The sequence below is a fragment of the Natator depressus genome, chromosome 1 (genome assembly GCF_965152275.1).
Source record: "Natator depressus isolate rNatDep1 chromosome 1, rNatDep2.hap1, whole genome shotgun sequence".
In the NCBI taxonomy this organism is placed as follows: Eukaryota; Metazoa; Chordata; order Testudines; family Cheloniidae; genus Natator; species Natator depressus.
In genome coordinates, this window is record NC_134234.1 from 242363301 (window position 1) to 242381755 (window position 18455).

General features: G+C 42.9%; 1 protein-coding gene across 1 annotated transcript in view; it reads left to right on the forward strand.

The window, feature by feature from the left end:
- The window catches only part of LOC141977929 (uncharacterized), a 73525-nt gene that overhangs the window by 2286 nt on the left and 52784 nt on the right, over positions 1-18455 (forward strand). Inside the window, exons 2-7 of the mRNA XM_074939745.1 lie at positions 2117-2209; positions 7302-7402; positions 8878-9064; positions 9834-10262; positions 12488-12540; positions 13713-13852. Coding sequence (XP_074795846.1) covers positions 2200-2209; positions 7302-7402; positions 8878-9064; positions 9834-10262; positions 12488-12540; positions 13713-13852 — 920 coding nt within the window. The 5' untranslated portion in view covers positions 2117-2199. The remainder of the gene's footprint in view (positions 1-2116; positions 2210-7301; positions 7403-8877; positions 9065-9833; positions 10263-12487; positions 12541-13712; positions 13853-18455) is intronic.

Sequence of the window (18455 nt, forward strand, 5' to 3'; positions counted from 1 at the left end):
CAACATTCAACCAAGCCCCCCAGGCTGCTGATCCGGAGGTCCAGCCAGGATAAACCTTCCTCCACCCCAGAGTTGGCTCAGAGTCACCTGCTGGGAGCGCGGGGGGGCCGCAGCTGCCATGTTCCTCCTCCCCACCTTCCTTTGCAGGCACAGCAAGCTGCCTCAGCCTGCCCCGACACTACTCCCTTGTAGCAGACTGTGGCAGCTGCCATCAAGGGAGCGCAGCAGGGAGATTCATGGGGCAGCTGCCCACTGCCGAGGGCTGGCAGGGACAGGCAGGTGGGGCTGGGGGGAGAGCCCTGGCCCTGAACATTGGTGGAGCTAGGCCCTGAATTTGCTGAAGCCTGGGCACCATGGGCCCATACAACTCACCAGCCCTGCTGTCCAGTACATCACTCCATAGTCAGAAGTGAGGAGCAAGTCACTTGCAAATTAACATTATGGGGCGGGGGGGGGGGGGGAGAAGGCAGAATTTTTTTGCTAGAGATGCGCAGAGTACAAAAATAAAGTGCCCTCTGGTTCATCATTTTGAAGGGCATTTTTGGAGCTTATTTTCATACCCTGCATTAGTCTGGTCAACTTCCATTATTTCAGAGAATTAATCTTGTTTAATTAACACTGTGTATTTTAAATAGTTGTGACAAAGCTCTGTCCTTGTCTCCATGGGTCCCACATTCCCTGGCAGATTTCGCTAGCCTCAGAGGCTCACTGTGACCCTCCACGTAGCCCTTCTCTTTTTAGGGGCAAGGGTCACAGCCTACTGAGCCATTTTCATCACAAGCCAGCAAGGGAGGTGAGAAGAAGCTATCCTCCCTCACACAGTCTCCATTGTCTCAGTGATTAATCAGGGGGGAGTCCAGGCCTGCCCTCTACTCTGGGCTCCAGCCCAGGGACCCTAATAGTATCACCTATGATAGCTGACTTTTTTTGAAACAGGACACATACAATTCCCTGAGCTACTTCCCCAGAGCAGCTTCCCCACTTCTTTGAGATCCACTTCACCCTTACCTCAGGGCCTCTTTCCTTGTGCCTGATATGGTTTGTACTGCTCAGTCTCACCAACAGTGCAACTTCCTCCTCCAGCTCCTGACACCCCACCTGACTAACTGGGAGGTTTTTAATTAGTTTCAGCCAGCCCCTGATTGGCTTCAGGGGTCCCAATCAACCTAGCTGTCTCCACTGTTTTCTGGAAGGATCTTAATTGGCCCCAGGTGTCTTGATTAACCTGGAGCAACTGCCATTTGATTACTATGGTAACAGGGATTTGTTTAGCCTGGGGCTAATATACCTGTTTCTCACTACTTTCCGATAGCCATCTGGCCTTGCCTCTTCACATAGTACACACAGCATTATGAAATAGGATTGACCTATTACAACATCATCAGGAAATAGTTTGTGATCACGACAAATAAATGAACTGAAAGTAGTTTTTAAGTTTCACTTCTGCTCTTTAAAAGCCTTTTAAATGTCTGTGAAGCAAATGCTCTTAGTAATAGAGAAACAGGTAAAAAAAACGTAAATTTACTCTGATATTAAATGGCTTTTTATTTAGGTGTTTAGAATATACAAAATAAAGTTTCTTTCAGTCACCAATAGTTAACAATTCCTTTAAAAAAAAGTAGAAATTGGTGTTAATTACACAGAAGAAAATGGAGACGACACACCAAAATGATGGTGCAATATTTACTGAATGTGTTTCTTCTGCTTTGTGAGAAGTTGAAACATCGATGTTATTTTTCAGAGTAGCAGCCGTGTTAGTCTGTATCCGCGAAAAGAACAGGAGTACTTGTGGCACCTTAGAGACTAACAAATTTATTTGAGCATAAGCTTTCGTGGGCTACAATCCACTTCATCGGATGCAGTATGCTTGAATTAATCCAATTACAAGGAAGGGCTCAATTCTCTTATATTTTTGAAGGTTTACTTTGCTGGCGAACAGTATGAGGCTGTGATATTACATGTCAAAATTTTCTGTTCATGTACCTTTCATTCTTATGGAGGAAAAGCGTTTATTATACTGTTTTAGAACACGTTTGTAAGCACAATGAAATTATATTTTTTCATATATGTATGATTTTGATTCTGGACGTAATGATATAATCTTTCTTTACCACAGTAATATCAGATGAAAGAAAGAGGAAGGAAGGAAGGAAGAAATTCTTAAATATTTTCCAAAGGAAGAGACTTTTACAGTCAGACATGGAACGGGGTTTGTATTTCTCTTGGCTTACATTTTGAGGTGATTAATAGAAGAAACTGGTACCCAGTTAAACATATTTACACATTTGACAATTGGGCTCTTCCTGGTAGATCTGATGTGCAGATCCCAGCTGCTTATGGACATGCAGGACATTTGTGGCAGCCCAGGTCTATTATTATTATTATTTATTGTTTGTTTGTTTGTATTGTGGTAGCACCTAGGGGCTCCAATCGTAGATCAGGATCACAATTACTTCTTCTTGCTGCCCACCTATGGATGGTGGCTGCAGAGGAAATAATAGTAGGGAAGTACAACATCATGGGAAGGAACTCACAGGTCACAGGCCTACATGGTTCTTAGTAGAAGACTGGGGCCTTACTATTTATAAAGCAGTGTACACAATATGGGGTCTTAAAATGGGTAAAATATGATAAACAAAAGATAGTCCATGAGGCCTGAGAACTATGCAGTTAACGAACAAAGTGATAGGTACCATTGGTAAGTTTGATGAAAGATGTGGAATATTTGTAAGAATCAATTTCCAATGTAATTTAAAGGAAAAAGTGGGTGGAATAGAAAATAAGTTTTTAACCACTTGCTCTCGTGTGAACAAAACTAAATCACTAATCCTTATTTTTTTTTTTAAATTCTTTATTATATCTGGCGTGTGTACCTCAGTACTCAGAATTGCACTTACTTAAGACCCAATCCAACATCTGTTAAAGTCATCTGAAAGACTTCAACAGTGTTGTGACTGGGCATCAGCTGAGGCAAGGCTGCACATCTTGGACCTGATTCCCTACTCCGTTACACTGGTCTTATCCAGTGTAACTCCATTCTGGTCTGTAAAGTTAAATGGGTAAAACTGATGCAGTGGAGTGAGTATCAATCTTGTGCAGAACAGAGCATTTTATATCTAGCAAATTGTCCCACATAATGGATTATTGATGTTTTGGTAAATATAAGAAATTCGATATAAAAATTGTTACAAATAATGTAAAGGTTGTAATGTGAAGTACTCAGAATTCAGCAATGGAGCTATGCCAGTTTACATCAGTTGAGGATCTGGCCCAATATTTTTTCTGTAAGACCCTTGCCTCATCCAATGTATAGGCTGGTTGGTGAGCAGTGAAGAAAGCTGGAGGCTTTGTTTACACTGTGGGTTTGTGTTTTTTGCATACATCTGTGTAAAACCAAAGAACTCCAAAACCAAACAAAAAACCTGGAAGGGTCAGCAAGTCCAGCTTCCTGTGCTGAGGCAGGACCAAATAAACCTAGACCATCCCTGAAAGGAGTTTGTCCAACCTGTTCTTGAAAACCTCCAATGGTGGATTACACAGCCTTCCTTAGAAATTCTCAGGCTACCCGGAGTGGTTCATGAACATGGGTGCCAACCTCAGGGAAGACTGTCAAGAAGCAGGGCTACAATCCCCAAATTGGTTGTATGTTCTATACTTAGATTTCACAAACCAAGTAACAAGTGTGAACTCCACAAGCACTATAATAGCCCTAACATGGAAAGACTAGATCAGTGGTTTTCAACCAGGGATACGTTTACCCCTGGGGTACGCAGAGGTCTTCCAGAGGGCACATCAACTCATCTAGATATTTGCCTAGTTTTACAACAGGCTACATAAAAAGGACTAGCGAAGTCAGCACAAAGTAAAATTTCATACAGACAATTATTGTTTGTATTGCTCTATATACTATACATTGAAATGTAAGCACAATATTTATATTGCAATTCATTTTATAATTATATGTTAAAAATAAGAAAGTAAGCAATTTTTCAGTACTAGTGAGCTGTGACACCTTTGTATTTTTATTTTTGATTTTATAAGGCAAGTAGTTTTTAAGTGAGGTGAAACTTGGGGTATGCAAGACAAATCAGACTCCTGAAAGGGTACAGTAGTTTGGAAAGGTTGAGAGCCACTGGACTAGATGACCCTTTGTGGTCCCTTGTAACTCTATGGTTCTATGATTCAATGTTAACATGGAGTCACAGACAGTCCCCTTGGGCACTCTGGTCTATCTTTCCACCCAGGCAAGCCTGCCTTTGTGATAGATGGTCCCATACACCAGAAAGCACAACAAAATTCAGGTTACTCTCAGTTCCAAAGGACCTGTCACTTACCCCAGGTCAGTTGCACCTAGATCTCTCACCAAAGGCAAGCTTGTAGCTAATCCTGTAATAAACTAACTAAAGATTTATTAACTAAGAAAAGAAATGAGTGTTATCTACCACAGCGGTTCTCAAACTTTAGCAACCTGAGGACCCCCATTTTGATTTAAAAAATTTTGGGCACCCCCAGGCCCTCCCCCCGCTCAGCCCTTGCCCTGCCCCCTTCACCAAGGCCCCGCCCGCTCTCACTCCATACCCCCTCTCTCCATCACTGGCTCTCCCCCGCTCTCACTCACTTTCACCAGGCAGGGGGTTGGGGTGGAGGAGGGGGTGTGGGCTCTGGGAGGGAGTTTGGGTGCGGGGGAGTGTGGAGGGGTGGGCTCTGGGAGGGAGTTGGGGTATGGGAGGGTATCAGCATGCCTTCGTGGATCACAACTGAGAATACCAAATTCAGGACAAACTGCTGAGAAATAGGGCAGATACATCTCAAAACTGGTGGTTTGGGATGTATCTGATATACCAAATCAGCAACACAAGTGAACTTCTATTTCACCACACTGACTAATAAGTCAGAAAAGCAGTTTTTTTAGGCATTCCAGTCCTGGGTTCAATAACCAGACACTAGACTTAAAGATGCGTGGTTCTTTAAAACCAGTTTCATCAAACAAAGTGTTCTTCTGATCCCAAAGGACCAGCCACATATCCAGGTCAATATATCACTCAGATATTACCCAAAAATCAAGCTGTTGCTAATCCTTTAGTATCTAAAATCTAAAGGTTTATTTATAAAAAGAAAGAAAGGTAAGAGTTAAAATTGGTTAAAGGAATCAAATACATACAGCAATTGCAAAGTCCTTGGTTCAGGCTTGCAGCAGTGATGGAATAAACTATGGGCTTGTTAAGTCTCTGGTTGCTTCCAAATCATTGGAAGGGCCTCAGCCCCTTGGTTAGAATGCTCCCATTAGTATAAATTCATAGGCCATAGGTTTGAGTAGGAAAGAGGCAAAATTGAGATGTTTTCAGCACCTTTTATAGCTTCTGCCATGTGGAGGGAAATCCATTGTTTCTAACAAAGACATCAGGCCAGCTAGTGGAGAATTACAGGTAAAAGATGGAGTTTGGAGTCACATGAGCAAGTCACATGTCTATACATGATTTCGCTTAGTCATAGCAGGAAATTCTATTAAGAGTAAATATGCGTCTTCCATTGTGAGCTAAGTGTTCTTTTGATGGGCCACTTAACTTGAATAGTCTCTTCAAGATGTACAGGCTAAATACCTTGTGGGCATTGCCACAGGAGCAAACATATTTGAAATCCAGATATAAAGCCAATACTCATAACTTTAAATACAATAATGGTACATGCATACAAATAGCAAAATCATATTCAGCAAATCGTAACCTTTCCATAGACACCTTACTTGACAACCTTTGTACAATATTTGTTGCAATTATATAACAGTGGTAGCAACAATAATCTACATGGTTATATTTTAATCAGATAACTTCACAGACGGGATGTGGGCTCTAGGCTCTGGGAGGAAGTTTGGGTATGCGAGTGGGTGCGGGGTGCAGGCTCTCAGAGGGAGTTTGGGTACAGGGTGCGGGCTCCGGCCAGGCAGTGCTTACCTTGGGCAGCCCCAAAAGCAACCTGCATATCCGTCTGGCAGCGGTTCCTCGACGGGGAGACCAGGGGGTCTCCGTGCGCTGCCCCTGTCAGCAGACACCGCCTCTGCAGCTCCTATTGGCCGTAGTTCCCAGCCAATGGGAGCTAGGAAGTCAGTGCTTGGGATGGGAACAGTGCACGGAGACCCCCTCCTCCTCTTCCACCTCAGGGACGTGTCAGCTTCTTCCAGGACTGGTGCGGAGCCAGGACAGGTAGGAAGCCTGCCTTAGCCCTGCTGTGCCACCAGACTTTTAGCATGCAGGAGGCACTGGGAGGGAGGGGAAGGAGTTGATCAGCGGGGCCTGCAGACTTCCTGGGGTACCCTCGGGGACCCCCCAGGGGTTTATGGGCCCCAGTTTGAGAAACACTGGTCTACAAGGTTAAAGCAGTTAAACATACATACACAAATGAGTTACTGTCTTCGGTTTCAAAATATAATAGTAGTTGCTGTAATGTGCAAGCTTAATATGTCCTTTAGGACTAACCCAAGCTAAGCAGCTGGGGGAATCCCTTGTTTATTAGAATCACTGCCCTCTCCAAATTCCAAGCAGCATAGTGATAACAATTTCTCCTTAACAGAGATTTTTATTCCCTTACCCCAGCATTCAAGCTGTGATGGGAGGAGGGTTTGTGCATGTATCCACTTCCTGGGTGTGGTAAAGCAATCAACAAAGTCATTCATCCATTGGTGTTCCACAATTTGTCTGGTGTCTATAGGCCTTGTTTTGTTGGGGAGGAAATGACACCTCTTCCGGTAAACTAGTATTTCACGCTTGGTAATTCTTCTCTCCTGACTGTGGGGGTTTTCAGTTTCATAGCAAACACTTCCGTAGTACAAAGCAAACATTTCCATATTACCTTATAACAAGGGACACAGATATTAACAAGATTGAGATTGAGATTAATGCACGCAGCAACTCACAAGCATTCCGCTAAATACATTCTTATAAATTTAACATCTGTTGTAACAATGGTAACACACAGGTGAGTCAGACTGGTTTCCAGCTATGCATTTGTCAGTGTTCAGTGATGTCTAGGGGCCTTGGCAAGAGCTGGCACCGGTCTGCCAGCGTCACAGAAGCCTGTTCCAGAGATTAACTGTCCTCATAGTTAAAAGGTGCCCAAAGGTTAAATTTTAGCCCCATTTACTTCAGTGGTGCCAAGTTTTCACCCAAAATGTTTTTTTTTTCATGATAGATGCTCAGTAAATTACCTGCATTACAACAGTTGACAATGTTTTTAACAATATAGATTGGGGCTCTTTTTGAATATGTCTATTGAATATGTCTTTTTCTTTCTTTGAAACTATGTAGGTTACAAGATTGCCACACGTTTAGGAAATAAAAAAGACATGTGTATGTTTCTAGCCCTTCATATGGAGAAATCTCCAATGTGTGTTAATCCATCTGAAAAGGTATGCAATGAGAGAGATGTCACTGCAAAGAGGTGTTTCTTTCCAGTAAAAGGGGATGAACCCTTAAAATCACTGATAATATCAATTAATAGGTACCAACAGTAATCAATACCATTTAGTTTTCAGTCGGCAAGCAGATGAACAGTTACATAAAGAGCTCAGTTCCCTAATTAGATAACAGCTGAGATGTGATCATTCACAGGCACTATATCATATCAATATACCATAATCCTTAACACACCTGATGGTAGATAGTACAGTGGTAGGAGCTTTCTGGAAAAGGCTAGTGTATACAAGTCTTCTGTTTTAGTTTTCCTATCTGTTAAATGGGGATTGTAAAGCTTACTTGCCTACTTGCCGGGGTGCTTTGGAGATTTGTTCATACTGTATAGAGATTTTAAAATGTAAAACATTTTATGTATTAAATATTATTGTTATTGATCACTTTCCATCCTTCCTGTGCATAATGGACCAGATTAACTAGTATGCTACTGTTCTTTAAGATAATTAAATAACATGTGAAACCCCCTAGCGTAGATTATTCCAGTTACTGCCTCCAGAGAGAAGACTAGAATTTTACCTTTAAGAGTGAATTTGTTTGAGCTTAATTTATACACTAACTTCATAAGAAAGCTTTGTCAGATAATATCATCTATTATTTGAATCCAAAGCCACCCAGAAGGATTAGGTCTTTATTGTGCTGGGCACTGTATAAACATAAGAACATAAGAATGGCCATACTGGGTCAGACCAAAGGTCCATCAAGCCCAGTATCCTGTCCTCTGACAGTGGCCAATGGCAGGTGCCCCAAAGGGAATGAACAGACAGGTTATCATCAAGTGATCCATGCCCTGTCACCCACTCCCAGCTTGTGGCAAACAGAGGCTGGGGACACCATTCCTGCCCATCCTGGCTGATAGGTTAATCAATGGCTATCTTCCATTAATCTATCTAGCTCCCTTATACATGGACATTAGTTTCTCATCCAAAAAGCTTGCAATCTAATCAGTAGCACTGATGTTTCTCTGCCTTACTGTATCCATCACAGCTAATGTAATGCTGACAAAAGATCCTGATAGAAATGATTTAGACCTCTCACAAAGTCACGGTTCCTTTTTCTTCCTCATAAATTTCACTTGAGGGTGTTTTAGAAAACTATGGGTTGATTTTGCTTGCTTGAAGTCACTTGGAGTTTCATCAGTGACTTCAAAGGGAGACTGATTGGGTCCATTCGGAAACAGCATACACATATAAAGATAGTGAATTAATAAGAATAATGAACAAGTAAATAAATATGTATAGGACTGATAAAGCAGAAAGACAAATTAAGAGCCAAAGGTTATTAGGACTGAAGAATCAATGTACTTATATATAGTGTAGCCAAATCTGTAATACATTGAAGCTGCTTTTTAAAACGTAGGTGTTTGTAAAATAAAATTTGCAGACAAATAGTAAGTCACAATGTTTTCTTTCAGTTCAATAAAACTGGGATTGTTGTGTGTGAGTCAGACAAAATACACAAAGTGGTAGCAATGAGCTGCTCCAGAGAAAACTTACATGCTGTGCAACATGTCATGCTGAACGTTCCCTGTTCTTTGAGTAACTGCACTGTGTATTTGTCCAGGAAACCCTGCTCCACCTGTACTACATTTCTCATTCAAGGTAAATAATAAACTGACCAACCCTTGAAGTCAATGGGAGGTTTTTTCTTTTTTTGGGGGGGGGGGGGTGGGTAAGGAGGTCAGAAATAAGCCCATACTGAATATCAGATATGAAAAAGATCATGTTATCTTATGGAGCTCTGTCCTGCAAATCCTGACTCTCACAAGTAGTCCTTTATTCATGTAAGTAGTCCCTTTGAAATCAGTGAAACTACTTGCCTGGAAAGGATTTGCAGGCTAGGGTCATAAATTGTAGTTCTCAAGTCATGTAGTGTGAGTTTGTGTCAGGATCCACTTATGAAGCAGGTCCAAAAATATATAACTCTCAGTTTTCGGCTCCCCTGTCCCCAAGGGCCACATGCTACAGCTCAAGTTGATGGTGCAAAGCTTGCTTTTATGCCATCCCACTACTGGGCTGGCTGGGCACCAGGCCAACCCCTAGCAAAAGTTAGAATAGCTGGGTGTAAGGCTAACCTGGCCCTGGCTCCTTTTCTCAGCCATGCTCTCTCTACTGGCCTCAGGCATGACGGGTGGGATAGTAGCTGTTACAGTGATTCTACAGCATCCAAGGAGCCCTCTGTACTGGGGTGGGGATATTCTCTGTGGCCAGCTACATTAGTTTTTTTACACTAGAATGCACCAAGAGCATTGCACACACTGGCTGCACTGCAATAGAGAATTAGGCCCACCATTGTTATCGAGAAATGTGGGCATTAATGATCCTGTCTGGTTGAATTGTGCTGCAAATCAGTCTCAATTTTCATCTTTAGGATCAGTTTCTTCAGTCTATTACTGGCCAATGTCTCCAGAAATAAAAGGGGAAGATTCAGCAGTTCAGGAAGATCTCAAGCAAGTTGACCAAATGTTTCTCAGAAGTCATATAAGTAGCAGTGTTTTTCTACCAATCACAGACTCTGACACTGTATTTAAGATTTCATCTAGAATCAAAATATACAAGTGCACAGAATGCAGTTCCCATTATGCTGAGGCTGTCCCTAAAGACATGGAAAAAAATAGTTCATTGCTTAATATGCAAGGCCATATAAGGATATGTGCAGAGCAGATGAAGAATGCATTGTGTTGCCTTGATAGTTTACTGCATTGTCTCCATGGAGAATTTGAAAAAAAAGAAAAGATTGAAGTGGAAAAAATGCACACACATGCATTGCAGCTTTGTTATCTTTTAGCAGCAAGATCTGGTAAGTATACTGAAAATACAGAAAAAATAGCAAACAAATATGAAAACGAGGTATTTTTTCCTAATAAATTTAGTTAGAGCTAAGCCAAATATTTCATAACTCATGCTGATAACAAAGTAATTGGCATGCTTTCCTCGCCCAGGAGCTAAATAAATAATTTTTCATTTAAATAAGTAGATATGTTTATTGAAATCATATCCAGTACTACATTTGAGTCAAAATAGATTTAAACTCAAATCAGTACAAGCAGTGATGAGCTGCCAAAATCTTAACAACCAGTTCCCTCCTCACCCCATGAGGGGGTCGTTGCCCACCCCCGCCCCCTGGGACTCCTGCCCCATCCAACCCCCCGCATTCCTTGACGCTCCCCCTCCAAGGACCCCTGCCCCATCCACCCCCTTCCCCTGTCCCCTGACTGCCCCCAGAACCGGGCAGGAGGGTCTCGTGGGCCACTGTAGTGGGTGCCCACCCACCCCTAAGAGCCAGAGGGACCTGCCGTGGGGGCGAGGTGGGGAGTCCTGGTGGTGCTTGCCTGGGGCAGCTCCCAGGAAGCATCTAGCAGGTCCCTCTGGCTCCTAGGGGTGGGGGAGTGTAGCTGGGGGGAGCAGGGGGAGTGGCCGCTCCCCGCACTGATCACATCAAAAGGAGCACCCATGGGGAAAATTTGGTGGGCGCAGAAGCACTCACCGGCAGCTCCCCTCCCTGCGCCCGGCCCCAGTTCACCTCACCTCCATGCCACCTCTGCCCCTGAACGCACCACCCCGCTCTGCTTCTCCGCGCCCGCCCCCCCCCCCCGCTTCCTGTGAATCAGAAGTTTGGCGGGAAGCCTGGGAGGGCTGAGAAGCAGGCGGTGGCTTTGCGCTCAGGCCGAGGGTGGCGGAGGTGAGCTGGGGCTGGGAGCGGTTCCCCTGCGCACCCCCCCGCCGGGTTACTTGCTGCGGTGCAGGCGGCCCTCCTCGCCCCCCCCCCCGCCTCAGCTCACCTCCTCTCCGCTTCCCTGGTCCTGAGCGTGAAGCTGCCGCCTTCTTCTCAGCCCTGATTCGCGGGAAGCCTGTGGGGGGCGGAGAAGCAGAGCAGGGCGGAGCGTTCAGGGGAGGAGGCGGAGGCGGAGCAGAGGTGAGCTGGGGCCGGGGGTGGGCAGGGAGCTGCTGGTAGGTGCTCTGCACCTACCAAATTTTCCCCGTGGGTGCTCCAGCCCTGGAGCACCCGTGGAGTCAGCGCCTAAGGCGCCACTTTTGGCCAGTTGTTAAATTTAGAAGCCCTTTTAGAACCGGTTGTCCCTCACGGAACAACTGGTTCTAAAAGGACTTCTAAATTTAACAACCGGTTCTAGCAAACCGGCTCCAGCTCACCACTGAGTGCAAGTGAAATTGCAACAATTTATTTTGAATCACACTATCATATTTCAAACCCAAAAAGCTTTTTTTAAAAACAATGAAGATTACTAAGTGACAACCATGTCCTTATCTAATATCATTTATAAAACCTAAGCAATTAAAAGCAAGGAAATGGTAGTAAATCTTATAATGTCCACCTAATAAACATAAAAGTTTTTTTATCAAGTACAAAGAAGTGCACATTTCGTCACAACACAGCACCCATAACTTTGACTCTCTGGATTGTGTGTATGTGTGAATGTTTATATTTAGATATTTTTTATTTTCATTATTTTGGCCTCTGAACATTTTCTTGTGATAATGTCAAACGAAAATGATCAGTTAATCCACAGACACATTTTTTGGTAAAGTACTTATAATTGCTCATTCTTCTTTTGCATTTGTAGTTTACCAGGAAAAGTGTGTAAAATTGTTTGTTTATGGTAAAGCTATGTATGTAAGTGGCCTTGCATTTGGAGTTCATCACCATACCCAGTTAATGTGTACATAAAACATTTTATGTTCCATTTTCAGGGTTTTTATTGTGTTTATATTTTGAGATTACTAATCAAGGAAAAACTTTACATTGGGTTGTTGTGTTGTGATGAAATATGCTTTTCTTTGTATCTGATTATAATAATGCCTTTCCATAATAACAGTGTATATGTTGCTATCTAGATAATGTATTAATATAGTGTATGCTCTGTAGGGGAACTTGTGATAGTTTAGACAGATCAGTCTACGTATACATTCTGTTCCAATATTCTAAAGCGTGACACCTTAAGCCACAATATAATATTTAAAGTCTAACCACTAAAGTGATATAAAATGCTCTTTTTCTTATAAAAGATGATCCAGATCGAGGTGTGGGTTGCATATTATACAGTCAGAATGGATATTTTGTAAGTATGGCAAATGCTCCATGAACTTCCTTTAATGTTCACTCTCTCCAGTGCATTAACTAATGAGTATACTAGTACTGGTACTTCCAGCTTTTGCCACTGTTACCTGGCTGCTCGTTGCTACATTAATGTATCTACCTTACAACTAGATAATGCCTTCAGTATTTAGCCCTTAGTAAAGTGTATAAGGCACAGTACCCCATAGGAGCACAGGGCTTTTTGGCTGCACTCTCAACCACTTCTGTAACACAGTGATAATGCATACCCTAGTATTGGGCCTTGAACATGAGATTTTAATCTAATCTTAGTTACACTAGATTTAATTTTACATCGAGATAATTGAATCAGAATCTGGCCTTGAATCTTTCTCACCTCTTTGAAAACCTAAAAATTCTTATTAAAACACCTAAAGTTTCTAGAACACCACGTACAGTTCATTTAAAGAAACACATCTTCTTTTTGTGAAATTGCAGCTAACAATTCCTGGCACCTACTTCCTCTGATATTCTGGATTTCACTTACAGCCTCCTTTCCCTCAGAAGGCTAGCTCCTAATCACTTAACTATAAACACAGTAACAATAACGATATTGAAATCCAGACAAGTGATTCACCATGGCCCAGCAAAGAAGCTGGCCCTAACTATATTATTAAGGTAGGGAGGGAAAGATATTATGGTGGTGGAGGAATTTTGAGGTCATTGGGTGCAGGAAAAAAGTATGTGTTGTAGCTAGTGGTTTTGAATGGGATAGTGAGGGTGAGAAGGTTATTTGCTGGTGTAGTTGAGATATTTTAGTCTGATAAATTGGAAAAATTGCCTCAAAACTTTGGGAAGCAGTATATAATAATATACAAAATAGTGTATATTACATTCATTATAGGGCTCTCAGACTGTTGTATATATGTAAGAAATAATTGGTCTTGATACTAGACAGTGACTGGGTATTTGAGTAGAAAAATACCTGAGAAGTAAAAGTGATGTAACTATTGTATATTACAAACTTTTCTCAAAGATGGAAATTGTGTGTGTGTCTAAAAAAAAGGCAATTTCATGTATTTGTATTTATCTTTATTTAAACTACAGAGATACGTGTCTTTTTTTTTTTTTTTTTTTTTTTTTAGTCATTCTTGTTATCTTACAGCTCTGTTAGGGTCTACTAATTTTTTTTCTTAGTTTGGGGCAGGTTATAATGGATATCCTATTGGTGCAATATTTGCAAACCTGCCTTGTGCAGGTAGAAACATCAAAAAAGAGTCAGGAACAGCAAAAGGACCAGTCCTTATCCATGCTGAAGCAAATGCTCTACTTTTCAGGTTATTATTATTATTTTATTTATTATTATTGTATTATTATTATATTTGTTTAAAAATAATTCAGTGGTTTTACATAAATTCCTTATGATACTATATATCAATGCAGTTGTAATATCCATGTGATTAATTGTGGAGTCGTGATATAAATTGCATTCAGCATGCACCTTTGATCACCTCACCTGATATCTGCCCAGTAATTTATCTCCCCCTAGGACTACTAATATTCTACACCTCTGGGCACAGTAATATGCTGTCAAAATTTTAACAAAGGCTTTTTCACAAATTTTTCACCATAACACCTCACTGTTCCACTCTTCAGGAATAGTTACTCAACATGCCTACCTCCTCCCCACAACATGAAGCTCCAAACACCTTTTGAAAGATTTACCTGGCAGCATCAGCTGATCCTTAGAACAGCAATAGTAGTGGGAAGTGGGTTGACTTGAAGATTCTGGTGGCAATGGTAGTGGCTGGTGAATTATTTACATCTGTATGTGTGGGGAGCTGATGAGGGCAGCACTGGTACTATCGACTTTGTTGATACCAGAGACTGGCCATTTTGGGATGAAAATGCTCTGCTTCCATTGCTTAGCAACAAGCAAATGGCACTATTCCCTGTGCAGGCACTTAACTGTGGTACTGGAGAAGAAGGAGAGAAGATGCTTTGGCTGGCATTGCTGCTGCCTTAGCAATAGGCAAGCAGCTGTGTTCGGAGCAGATTAAGGCTAGCTGAGGTTCAGATACACTAGAAATACAGAACTCTCCTGCCCTTCAAAACAGACACTTCTTCTTTGAGTAGTGTCCCTATAGGTGTTCCACTTCAGGTGTGCATGTGCCACTCCTGCTCTTGATAGGTAATTTTCCATTAGGAGTGTCCGTTCAGCCCATGCGTACACTCTATACAATCTTGTGCTATGCTGCAAAGGTATATAGGGCTGCGTGGGTGAACCACCCTCAATTCCTTCTCTATCACCTTGGCTTGAGAAGGAGCTCTAGTATGTCTGCCTCATGTGTGCCTCAGCGTGTTTTGTAGTTGTTATTTAGTTAGTTTAGTGTTTCTAATTAGTATTAGTTGTTGCTAGTATAGAAGTAGTTAGATAGTTGTGAGAGGTTTCAGTTTTTCCTCTCCTCCTTTTTCTCTCCCACTTTTTCTGGGGAGCTTATTTGGCCTGACTGGGCATGCTTGGCTCCCCATGTTTCAAACTCTGCCTCTCTCATCGGGAGGCTATCGAGATCAGCGACAGCCACTCTACGTGTATTTGTTGCTTAGGAGATTCCAACATTATAGACAGAGAATCGTAGGACTGGAAGGGGACCTCAAGAGGTCATCTAGTCCAGTCCCCTGCACTCATGGCAGGACTAAGTATTCTCTAGACCATCCCTGACAGGATGTTGTTTGTCTAACCTGCTTTTAAACATCTCCCATGATGGAGATTCCACTACCTCCCTAGGCAATTTATTCCAGTCCTTAACCACCCTGACAGGAAGTTTTTCCTCATGTCCAACCTAAACTGCTCTTGCTGCAATTTAAGCCCATTTCTTCTTGTTCTATCCTCAGGGGTTAAGGAGAATAATTTTTCTCCCTCCTTCTTGTAATAGCCTTTTATGTACTTGAACACTGTTACATGTCCCCTCTCAGTCTTCTCTTCTCCAGACTATACAAACCCAATTTTTTCAATCTTCCTTCTTAGGTTATGTTTTCTAGACCTTTAATCCTTTTTGTTGCTCTTCTCTGGACTTTCTCCAATTTGTCCACATCTTTTCTGCACAGAATTCACATCTGCACATCAGATCACATCAGAACTGCACAGGTGCACAGAACTCACATCTCCCAAAAGTGTAACTTTTGCCTGGTTCTAAAATCTAGAGCTTGGAAGAATCAGGAGACCAAACTGAAGCTGCTGCTGATGGAGCACTCCCTTTGAGTTAGGTCAGGATACTCCCGTCCCACACATTTATCTCCAGACAGATCCAGTACCCTTTTGACCTTGGCTAAGGTCTTGTCTAAGAAGGGGAGGAGCTCAGAGGACTCAAGGAATGCTCTGAAGAAGAGGCACTCAGTCTCTCTTCACAAGGAGCAGCTCTCAAGAAGTCCCAATCTTTTGCCAGGTTTACAGTGTAAGAGGCTTTAACCTCTCGACTCAGTCCCATGGAGGCTAAAGACTTCTTCCGGTATCAGATTATGGAACACTTTGGAGAAACACGGCACTGGCAGAACCCCGGTACCATCCGCCTCAAGATTGGGACCATCTATTTCAGACTTACCAATGGTGCCTTTCCACATTGGTACTGACAACATCAAAGCACATACCTTCAGCCCCGACACCTGTGGGTTCCAAACCAATGATACTGCCCTAGTCAACTGCTGTATCATTGCTAACCCACTCAGTACCACAGGATTGCCATTACTCCAGGGACTTGCAAGTGTTTGAGTCAGAGCCTCCATTGCTTATGGGTACCGAACAACTCTCAGTTTTGAGACCCCAATCTCCACATTACTGGTGCTTCCTGGTACTGCAGGATTCTCCACCCTTTTCTACTGGGCCCCCCCTTTGGAGGACAATGAGGAGGATGAAAGAGACATTCAATCAGTTGCCTTCTTATCAGCGTGGGGTTCCATTTCACATCACTAAAGAAACCCATGCTTTGACGTTAGGGATAGTGGGCTCAGTCTTGGGTATCACCTGCTCTCCAGCATGGGTCTCCCCAGTGGCCATACTGGGATCCTTGGGCAGCACATTAGCTGCAATTTGCCAGATCTCCAGCTCCACTGCACCAGGAAATTAGGGTCACATAGTCTCCAGCACCAAACCCCCAATGTAAGGAGACCTTTGAGGAACAGGAAGTTAGGGCAGGAGGTTAAAGGCTCACATTACAAGCTCCTGGACATTTTGCAGTTGGTGACACCCACTTGGGTTGCGCTACCCGTTAATGAAGTGCTCCTGCATCCAGCAAAGACTGTGTAGCAAACTTCTGCCACCAAATCATCAACTTGTAAATGAGTGGATAAGAAATATTATCTTCCCTCTCGGGGACTCAGAATTTTAGTTTTCCTATCTCAACCCTATTTCCTGATCGTGGATGCTGTAAATGAGCAAAGTAGACAGCATTATTCCAGATCTACTTCTCATAACAAGGGCCATAAAAGGTTAAATCTTTTTGGACGGAAGGCCTAATGATCCGCAACCCTCCAATTTTGGATCACAAATTATCAGGCGATCATAGCCAACTATGACTATACGAATTACAAGTTCACATCCTTTATTAAACATCTTCCACAGGAGCATAGAGAACATTTCCAGGCCATCATTGAGGAGTGTCAGTTATTACCCAGAACCTCTCTCCAAGCATCCTTGGATGCCACAGACACTGCTGCTAGATCCATCTCCATAGGAGCTGACATGCACAGGGCATCATGGCTCCAGTTGTCAGGATTCCTGAGAGAGGCTCAGAATACAGTTGAGGACATCCCATTTGATGGTCAGAAACTTTTCTCAGGAACTACATATGAGTCATTGCACATGCTGAAGGACTCCAGGCCCACGTTGAGATCTCTGGGTGTATACACCCCTCCAAACAAGAGGAGATTTAGCAGGTCTCAAACTGCCCAGAGATTGTGCCAGCTCAGTTCTCTGGTTTTCACATAACTACCGAACCTGCAAGAAAAAGACAGATTTCAGCAGAAAAGAGCGTCCCGCCCTCCTTCAGCTAGCACCCAGTCATCATCAAAACAGCAATTTTGACAGTTCAGTTGACGGCTCAAGTCCTCCCTCAGCTCTAGTTTGCAAGCTGCAACCTTTTGCCTACCTTCCCACTTTTGGAGGCTGCTTTCCCATTTCCAATAGGCTTGGCAGCATATTACAACAAGCAAGTGGGTCAGAGAGGTTATAACATCGGGCTACACCATCCACTATAGGTCTCGCCCAACCCCCCTTCCCTGTCCCTCTTCAGGGACTCCTCTCATAAGAGAATACTGAGTGAAGAAGTACACTCCCTCTTTTGATTAGGAGCAATAGAATCAGTCCCATCCATCCCCTCACAGGGGGAAAGAGTTTTACTCAAAGTATTTTCTCGTGCCAAAGAAGGATGGAAGGTGGAGAGCGACCTTAGATCTAAGACAACTGAACAAATTTGTAAAATCTCAAAAGTTCCAGATGGTGATTCTGGCATCTATAATCCCTTCTCTAGAGGCAGGAGATTAGTTTTCAGCCCTCAACCTACAGGAGGCCTATTTTCATATAGTGATACATCCCGCACACAGGACATATCTGTGCTGCACCATGGGCCAGGATCCTTTTCAATACAGAGTACTTCTCTTTGGCCTCTCTTTGGCCCCAAGGGTGTTCTCAGAGGTTTTAGTGGTAGTGGCTGCTTGCCTTCAGTGAGAAGCAACTTTAGTCTTCTTGAATTTTCTTGTAGCTTGACAACTGGCTGCTCAAGGACTGATCTTACAAAGCAATACTAACTTCCACCCAAACAGCTCTCTCCCTCTTCCAGGAGTTGGGTCTCCAGCTATACCTAAAGAAGTCCAAGTTAGTCCCTGCACAGAGAATACAATTCATAGGGGCATATTGGGATTCGTTGTCAGCCAGGGCCTCCCTTT